This window comes from Durio zibethinus, chromosome 9 (genome assembly GCF_047325235.1).
Source record: "Durio zibethinus cultivar Kanyao isolate XHJ-2024 chromosome 9, ASM4732523v1, whole genome shotgun sequence".
NCBI classification, from domain to species: Eukaryota; Viridiplantae; Streptophyta; class Magnoliopsida; order Malvales; family Malvaceae; genus Durio; species Durio zibethinus.
The window spans coordinates 9,598,923-9,608,826 of record NC_143170.1 but is presented as its reverse complement, the minus strand read 5'-3'; the positions used below and the strand labels follow the sequence as shown (position 1 = coordinate 9,608,826).

The 9,904-nt window shown below is 33.5% G+C and overlaps 1 protein-coding gene and 1 pseudogene across 1 annotated transcript; one reads left to right on the top strand and one right to left on the bottom strand.

Annotated features, from left to right (window-relative positions):
• The first annotated feature begins 720 nt into the window (after positions 1-720).
• On the top strand, positions 721-1,348 carry LOC149516784 (non-specific lipid-transfer protein 2 pseudogene; annotated as a pseudogene).
• Positions 1,349-3,610: 2,262 nt separating this feature from the next.
• LOC111310930 (kinesin-like protein NACK1) lies at positions 3,611-9,501 on the bottom strand. The gene is made up of 15 exons (XM_022910327.2): positions 9,164-9,501; positions 8,197-8,528; positions 8,026-8,112; positions 7,821-7,921; positions 7,570-7,686; positions 7,377-7,458; positions 7,220-7,287; positions 7,073-7,132; positions 6,740-6,864; positions 6,099-6,297; positions 5,880-5,990; positions 5,695-5,787; positions 4,635-5,594; positions 4,222-4,544; positions 3,611-4,083 (listed from the first exon to the last, which is right to left on the bottom strand). The coding sequence occupies exons 2-15, from the start codon at positions 8,435-8,437 to the stop codon at positions 3,756-3,758; spliced, it is 2,895 nt and encodes a 964-aa protein (XP_022766062.2). The 5' UTR covers positions 8,438-8,528; positions 9,164-9,501; the 3' UTR covers positions 3,611-3,755.
• Positions 9,502-9,904: the final 403 nt, after the last annotated feature.

Here is a 9,904-nt window from a genome sequence, read left to right as displayed (position 1 = left end):
TCTTAAGCCTTAATCCTCCAAGTATTGTTAGATCAGACATGAGTTGGTAATAAAAATTTTTGTAATACTTACCTTGGTAAACAGAACTTCCTTAGCGACCTTGTTATTGTTTCCTTAGAAACTTCACTTTTGTTATCTATCCGTTCTTCTTTTTTTTTTTAATATAAAGGAAACTGTAAGTTAAGAAAAAATTAATGGTATATTGATATTTAAATTTCAAATTTATTACATGTTATTTTTTTAAAATAATTATATGAATCACTTTAAGTTTGTTGTGATCTTTCTTTCCACGAGTTCTCTTGGTTACTTTAATAATTTAAAGAAGCTTAGCATACACAAATTTATACTTTTTATATACCTGATACAGGGAAGAAGCAAATGGAAAGCTATATCGAGTAAAAGCTTGAATTGTTAAGACTTCCTGAAATCATTTGGGCAATCTATTCTTTTTCCATTGTTCTCTTTTGTTAGTGACTTGAAATTATTAGATCAAGTAGTTTTCACATGCACGCTTAGATCTCACAATCTTTAATATTTCTTCATTTAGTAAGGTATCAGATTTATTATATATATATAGAGAAGTGGGCCAGGCCGAACTCAATGTATATTTTACAAGTTGCTTTTTCCCTGGCAACTAAAATTTTACAAGTTAAGGGGTAAATGCTGCATGAAAATTTCCATTTTACGAAACCCACATCTATAAATTGGGTAGGAAACCAAGCCAAATGCAGCAAACATCACATCTATACATTGATCTGATTTCTCTCCCATCATACAAAACGTGAAAAAGAAAAGATCAGAAAAATGAAGGCATCATATATTGCACTGTGTGCCGTGGTGGTGTTCCTCTTGGGTGAAGCACAGGTCTCAATGACAGTGACATGCAGCCAAACGCAGCTGAGCTCCTGCGTGAGCTCGATAACATCTTCATCTCCACCATCTCAATTGTGCTGCAGCAAGATCAAGGAACAGAAGCCTTGTCTTTGTCAATACCTTAGGAACCCCACCCTCAAGAAATTTATTAACACGCGCAATGCCAGGAAGGTTGCTACCACTTGTGGTACTCCCTTCCCAAAGTGCTAGGAGATTAAACCCTTTTTTAAGGCTCTCCCTTTCTATTTCTCTGAGGAATATGAATCTATAAAGTGTCGATGCTGGATGGATAGACAGAAATTATTTTATTATATATATATATATATATATATATATAGTTATGGTTGTTTTGCTAGCTGCTCTGTGAAGGAAAATAATACGTTGGCGTCATGGTCTATTTTTGTATGATCAATCATATACTACTAGTTGTTGCGGACGCTATCTTTAATGGAAATCAGTGTCCTTTTGACTCTCTCCTTGAAATTTCTCTATTTGTCACACACAAATACACTTTTTGAGATTCCGATTTCATATTATCAGCAAAATGATGCAGTTGGTTCCTGATATGATACAATTTATAACTTGTCCTGCTCTAAGAAAAATATGAGATGATGATGATCAGCTGCCAAAAAATCACAAAATAAAAGCCAAATCCAGCCGACAACATAGATAAGTTGGCGGAAACCATAGTTTTAGTTCACCCTATATATAATATAGGGGGAGGTTAAGTTATACAAAAAAAAGTTTTATATTTTTTTTTAATTATTAATTTTAATTTATTCAAAAAATGAGAGAAATAAATAAATAATAATTTAATTTTATCTTTTAAATTTATTCAATACTTAAAAAAATATAAAATTAAAAATTTTATACTGATATAACTTAATCGCATTTTATATTTATATAGAGAGAGAGGTAATTCAATTTTCGGAGCCTTGGGGCTAGAGTGCTTGATGCGGTTTTCCTACATCAAATTCATTGACCTCAAAAAGTCAAATCATCTTGCTTCCCGCCATAACTGCGACTTAGCTCTTTGCACGCTTCCTTTTTTTTTTTTCCCCTTATTTTATTCTTCATTTTCTTGCCTACCAAAGCAAATGATGAGTAGCAATAGTAAAAAACTAAACACACTTAGTTGAGACTCTTTTCTAAAATCGACAAATGATACTAACAAAGCCTTCGTTTGCCTAAAGAAAATATATTGATAAATGTGTTTCCTGAAAAATTAAAAATATAATTTAACCTTCCATCGACTTTGATTTTATCTAAACAGTTTAAATTCAAAATCAATTAATTAATTTTTTTCGATTGTTGCGATTTAAATTATATTGTTTATTAACTTTTTTCAAAAAATATATTCATGAATAATATACATTTAAACTAATAAAACAAATTTATTACAATTTTTTGATAAAAACTGGAAGCACAGTAGAATAAAATAAACTAATGAAACAATAACAATTGTAAATTAATTTACTTGATTTTTTTTTTTGTGAGAACGAAATTTTGGAAGCAAAGAATCGTTACTACAACAAAAAATTTCTAAAAATTAGGCTAATGAAACAATAACAATTATAGATTGATGTACTTAATTTTCTTTGCTATAAAAAATGATTACTACAACAAAAACTTTTTCAAATTTTTTAATCTAATATAACAACCATGATATGAATATTTTGTAAGAAAACATAGATTTTGAGAAAACTTGCCTAGGTTTGAAAGAGAGAGGATTAGAATAGCATGGAGATCAATGAGCTACCAACGGCTTGATTTTCTTGTGAAATTGATAAAAGAAAGATCATTCGTGTATTTGGGGATATAAATAGCTGGAAAACGATTGAAGAAGGGGATTTCAAAGGGAAGGATTCCATAATATTTTACATCATTTCGTTTTTTGAGAAAATTTAACAACCGAATGTGAAAACATTGTTCATAGTCAAAGAATTTGAAAAACGAAAAGGGTTCGCTAATGATAAAGAATTTGAAAAGAATGAGCTAGAATAATGTGAAGAACACACTCAATTTTCATTCAAACTACAATGATTTTTTATTTTTTTAAAAAAAAATTTAAATAAAAAGGCTTTTTATATTCTCAAAAATCTGTATCTCTGATTTCTACTTGTATGTTTTAGGTCAGTGACTTGTTGCAATAAAATAATGACCTAGGACCAAAATAATAGTCTGTTAGATTACCATGATGCTTCAATATAATTTTCTTTTTGATAGGAATATTTCTTCTAGAAAACATATTTCTTTTATTAAAATTTTGAAAATAAAATTAAAATAATAAAACATAAACCAAATAATGTTTTAAAACATAATAGATATAGCAAATAAGTAATTTTGCTTTTGAAATTGCTTTTGTTATATACTTCTTGTACTGTTTTGATACATTGGATCTGGACATTCTTTTTGAAGTTTGTATTAAAAATATTTCCTTTTGAATAGATTTTTGTATTAAAAAAGAGTTGTGTTTTGGAGTTTGATGTATTAAAAAGAAAAAACTAAGTGGAAAACGTATGTTCAGAAAATCAAAATAAATTTCAGAAAACAAACTTGAAAAAAAATAGAAGAAAAACAATTTTTTTTCAAACTCTAATTTCATATAATTAAAAAAAAAATCCCTTTTACCATTGTCTAATAAATTATTACCTTTGACCTTTGATCTGGAAAAGGATTTGAAAGCAGAAAATTTGTTTTTCTTCATTGCAGTTGCAGATTCAACATTTTAAATTTTAATTGCACAAAGGACCAAAGCAACTTTATTATAAAACATGAGGAGTACAAAGAATATCTCAATCACAATCTTCAAGCGCAGTTGGAGAACATTTGGAGAAAGAACTCCAAAAATTCATTTACATGTAGAGAATGGGGGGAAGTACTTACAAATTAAGAAGGTTTGAAATCTGATTCCACCCCACAAACCAAGGCCTCTTATCAGCTGGTAGCGCAAAATTGAGCTCAAACATCTCCTTTGACATGTTACCTCCTTCACAGAATCCTACAAGCTTTGCCACTATCTGAGCACTCTCCTCTATGTGTTTGGCATCATGAGGATCTGTCCAGAGCTTGTTTATGAATTGCAGTTTCCTCTGCTTTCCTTCCAGTGATACATCCCATTTAATGTACAACGCATCTCTCTCCTCCTCACTCAAACGTGAGGTCAACCTCTTTGCAAGGAATTCCCTTTCACGCTTCAGGGCTCTAATACTGTAACAATTATACACAAATTTCAAGCAGAGATAAACTAACACAATCAACTGAAAGCAACAAGAGATGTGCAACTTCAAAACGTTCCAAGGACTGTGTGTTGTTTGTTTGAGAGAAAGAAAGAATGAGAGAGAGAACCTTGATGACAACGACACTGTGGGTTCATCTCCTACTAGAGCTGGGCTTGCATTTCCAAGTTCTGTAAAATGCTGCTGCAGCCAATTTAAACGCCTAAGCTCCACTTCCATGTATATTTCGTCGGCCGGATCGCCCCTAAATAACAAATAGAACTGTGTCCTATGAATGATGGAGACATAGCAGACATCCCATAACTCAATGATCTGCTGCCTTTGCTCCCTGAAGGTTATATGCCATGCGACTTGGGGTTCCTCTGGTTCAATTGCACTCTCATCGTCCTCTATATTGTATCCAGCTGCTTCATTTACTTCCAGCTCAAGCACCTAAAAGCAAGTCAAATACTAAATAAATCCCCTATAAATGGGAAAAAAGCAAGATAAATCCTATAGAAAGGGCAGAGGCAATTATTTTACCTGACAAACAAGTAGCTGCTTCTGGTATTGCAGTTTAGCAACACGCTCTTTCAGTTCTGTTACGTATGCTCTTATGCTTCTTACATTCTCTTCAGCCGCATTCTGAAACATCTTCTGCATTTTCTTCATGTTAACTGAACTTGAACGTCTATATCCTGGAGTGCCTTCCTTCGACAAGACATCTCGACCCTCTTCACTCTTCACAGGTGTTTCTTTCTCGGACTCTGGGAATGTCTCCTTGCAGGCAATGTCATCATCCTCTGGAGGTCTATTTTCTTCATTCTCAGGCTCCACAATTTGTGGAGAGGTTGATAGAGGTGAGCATGGAGATTTTATAAAATTTTGCCGATTTGCAACATTACTAGAAGTTAAAGGGAGCAACTTCTTCTTTTTAGACTGATTCTTAGTTTTGGGGGTTGCTTCACAGTTGGAATCTTGATCATTGCTTGGAAGAGACATTACTAATTTGTCTATTGACTTCTGAACATTCTCTAACTGCTCCTCAAGGTTAGCTATTGTGCTACCTTGTGAATGAAGTCTGGTTATCTCTTCCTTGAGGTTAGCACTAACACTTTTGTTAAGAGCTATAGCAGTTCCAACTTCAACCTCCTTTGTAATTGACCGGACAGCACGCATCTCCCTTATTTCTGCCTGCAGCTTGGCAATTGTCTCAGCCGCATCTTGATTACCTAGTCTATGACAAGCCACCTCTTTTTGAAGTACTTCCAAAGCTCGATTTGCTTCTTCTCCAAGCTGCTCTTGAAGGTGTTCAAGTTTACGAATTTCATGCATAAGTGTGAAAGGAGCAGTTGATGATTGCCTCATAGACTGCCTTAACATTGTGTTTCTTGTTTTATCATTCCGGCCTAGCTTCTTCCCATCAAATTTTGGAGACAACACAGCAGAATAAGACAGACACTTCTTCACTGATGGACGTTGTGATTCAAGTGGGTTTGAGATCTGGATAGTGTATTAGACAAACATGAAAAAGTAAGTAGAAATTAATCAAGAAATAGAGTGAAAGGACAGAGGAAGTGATAAGAAAGGACGGAGAGTGAACCTGCTGATCCTCCTGAAGTTTTCTGCGTAACTCATCCACTTGAGATTGTGCCATATCTCTTTGGCGCTTCAATTCTTCAATCTCCATTTCCATCTAGAAAGCAAAAACAGAAAATGTGATTACTTATGGTTTCATTTGCAGTATAAAATGATTCCGAATGAAGTCAATCTTCAATAGCTTATTACCTCTTGTATTTTTAAGTCTTTTTCCCTAGATGGATCAGGGGTGCGGAGCTCTGCTTCTAGCCTGGCTACTTCCTTCTGCAGATGTTTGACTAGCTGCTTATCTGAAACAACCTAATAATGTTTTCAAAAGAGAAACGAAATTCATGTTACTTCATTTTGAAATTCATGCATTTGGAAATCCTTGTCAATCTCTTAAAGCAGAAACGGAAAAATAAGTACCATATTGACTTGTGCATTATTTGTCACTTCCTTTGCCCGGGTGGCAAAGAAGAGAGTATTACGAGATTGTTCAAAATGACTTAGTGCTGGACTCAAAGTACATATGATGGCAGTACGTGCATTTCCACCGAGAGAATGCTGCAATATACGAGTAAGCTTCGAGTCTCTATATGGTATATGACCACTTCTTTTTCCAACACTGCAAAGAGAAATAGTTCACCAACACAAAGGGACAAAATCAACTAGAAGTTAATCAAAAGTTCTAATGGGCACCTATTTAAGAGTATATTTAAGAAGTTTTACTTCTGCACAAATTATGACAACAAGATTAGCTTAAGAAGGTGGGGTCTTTCAGCTAATTTATTGAAGTATTGATTTTATAGCCAGGTATAGAAGTTGTGACATTTAGAGACATCACGATATTAGTTTCTCTAGATGCAAGGTGAGTTAAAAAGTTGATGTAGTTGACCATCCAATGTTTAAATATGTATTTTTTCATGTTCGTTACATTATTTTTCTCCCATTCATCATAGGAAGACTTTATTCCAGAGCGCAGTTAAAAGTTTCAAGACATATGAAGGAACAAAATTCAAGAAATATAATGATAGAAGAACAGCAAATATGTTAGGATACATTCTGACCTTAGTTTTCTGATTACAGTTGTCAGAGTCATCAAACTAAGGTTAATATGACAGCCTTCCCTGAGCCTTGCACCATCAGCATGTGTTTGTGAAGCTCTTTCACTGCCAGCTAGATCCACAAAGTTCTGGAAGTGTTGATCCCAACATTTTGTCATCAGGAGCAAGAATTCATAAATCTTTTTTTGGTACATTTGGATAAGATGGGGAGGCCAAGTAAAACCTGAACCTTGACTTTCTATCTAACAACTACTAAAACAAGGGTGGATTGTAAAGCTCATATATATTTTTTTCTTTTTATTGGATAAGGTAGAGAAAGGATAAGATCATTCTTACCAGGCTTGCAACAAATGATCTCACACAATCAGAATTTTCACGTAGAGTACTTTGAATTGTCTACATTGTTAGCCAAAAGAATTTATGAGTTAGCTTCCTTTAGGCATTGAGTATGTTAACAAAACCAGCAGAAATCATCATTCATACCAGCCTTATTATTTGGTGCGACCGTGAGCTAGTATCATTTAAGGCAGTTTCACCAACTTGCCTTTGAGCTACAAAATGACAGAAAAACAATTAGCCTCACGTTTAGAAGAGGAGGGAGAAAGCTTTGATAACTCAAACCAATAGCTTCGTCAATTACCCTCACAAATGCTAATTAGATCTCTTAAATGCTGATCATTGCTAACTGTTTCTTCCACCAACTTCTCAACCACAGTACCTTTCTGCAAGCAGAGATTAAACAAACAAAATCAAGTGAATGAAAGAAAGAGGAGGATTGAAAGCATAAGTGCTTCATTCCTGCGAAAAGAAGTTAATTTAAAAGAAGTCATTACTTCCGGATCATCTAGAAGCTTGAGATTGCGGCCAGATTCTGAATTTAACAGGTCCCTTACATTCTCATTATAAATTTCTAATCCTGAAATTTTAATAGTAAAATCTCTCTCTGGTGTCTGCAACAATTTCAAATAAAGAATAACACAATTAGGAAAAATCCCAACCATCTTATTGCAATGTTTGATATTGCTCAAATAAATCCAAACCAAATTATGGGCAACAAAAATAATTAAGGGAAGCTCAGTCTCACATTCATTATATGCTGGTAGATGTCATTAACAGCCTTTTCTGTTATTCCTCTCATTGTGAATGTCTTCCCACTGCTGGTTTGGCCATATGCAAATATAGTAGCTGTGCCAGAAATTACATAATTCAAGTGTTCGGTAAAGGAAACCAAATATTAATAAACAGGCTTAAAAAAAGTAGTAAGTAGAAAAGATAACACCAAGAAGTACCATTTATGCCAACCAAAGCTGACAAAGCAACATTCTTCACTTCTTCGTACACCGTTTCAGTTAAGCATGAAGGTCCAAAAACTTTGTCTGAGCAAACAAAAGAATAACCCCAAACATCAAATTTGCATGAAACGTAAAACCAACTGTATAACAAATATGTAGTTAAGTTACCGAATGTGAAAGAAGATGGCTGAGCTGTGCGTTCTTGAGAAGGATGCTTAGAAACAATGGTGTGATCATCGACACAATCCCATGCTACTTGATCTTTGGCTTGTTGTTCCCTTTTACTTAAAGGCCTTAACCTTACAGTAACTACAATCTTCTCTTCCTTTGATTTTGGGCCTCCAGGGGTTGTTACTGGTGTCCTGTCTATCTTACTGGCTGGGGTTCCCGGAGTTCTAACTGTCATCATCTTTTTTTAGTTCCTTTGTGTTCTTGAAAATTGACAAGACCAGAAGAAATGCAGTCACAAGTTAGAACCCTCTCTCTCCTGGGCCTAAGAACTGTGAATTATAAACATCATATACAATTAGAAAATTATATACAAAAAGATAATTTTTGGCAAATTTACAAGGCCAAGAATTGAAGAACATTTAGTCATTTACCAAATTAAGGACAAATCTAAGAACAAATGTAAATATATAGAACTTCAAAATTCCCAGTTATTCCAAAGATTAGTTGTCTAAGAAGCTGAAAAAAAAAAAAAGAGTCACTTTTGAAAATTTCAAATCCTTCGCAGTACGTATAAATCAGTTGAAAAAAAGTAAGTGAAATAGAAAATATTATGAGAATAAAGAAGCCAAAAAGCCACACCTTTCATTCTTATTACTATTTTAGCAACAAAATTAGGTAAAAACCAAAGGAAAATTTAAGGTTTCTCTAGCGACTTAGACGATGAAATAAAAATTCCAAAAAAAAAAAAATCTCACCTAATAGCATATTTTCTAGCATAAAAAATTCTTTTTAATTATCTCTAAAAATAGAAGCGTTTTCATGATAATTTTAACTTAATTCAGTTTATAAGTGAACAGCAAAGTAATTTCGTAAAAGGAAAGTTCACTTCCTTCAATTATTTTCCATTTTCAACTCAAATATTACCCCAAAAAAGCAAAAATTAAAAAAAAATTCACATACTTACTCAAAATTCTAGATCGAAATCAAGATTATTTGATTGAGATTCAGATCCAAACCGTGAAAGGAAAAGAGAAAGGAGCGCAACGGAGAGAGACAGTTTCAGGGTTTGGGGAAGTGAGAAAGTTTGAAGCTTTGTGTATAATGAAGAGAGAGAAAGGGGGAGAGTGACCAATAGATTTGAAATTTAGGTCCCTAACGGCTAGTTCATTATTCTCACCATTTTCTAGGAATTTCTTAATTCTCGCCGATTTATCGGGTTTATTGATACCGTGATACGCTTTTTTTTTATCGTCTGAGAGAAGCGGCACCGGGTCTCAAATTTTTTTTTTTCCTTTTGGCGAGGGGGTTTCAAGTTTTAATAACGGTTTTAATTTATAATAATTAATTACTTAGTACATTTGTTTTTTGCCCCGACAAAAAACATAAAGTAAAGGAGGTAATTTTGCTAAATAGACCCTCAAAGATTTAAAAGATAAATACGGTTAAAAAGCCTTCAAGTCAAATGTTTTTAAATTATAAGATGCTCCCTATACTTTTCTAGAATTAGATTCAAACCCAAGTTATGAAACCCTCCCAAGTATAACCGAAGATCACAGGACTTAGTAACACCTAAATGTGGTATAAATATAGAAGTATTTCATACTTCTTCCCCCTTTTTTTTCCGACTTTTTTATTAAACACCCAAAACTACAAACTTATTCCCAACAAAAAATGATAGTAAAACATTTTTTAAATTATTTTATTT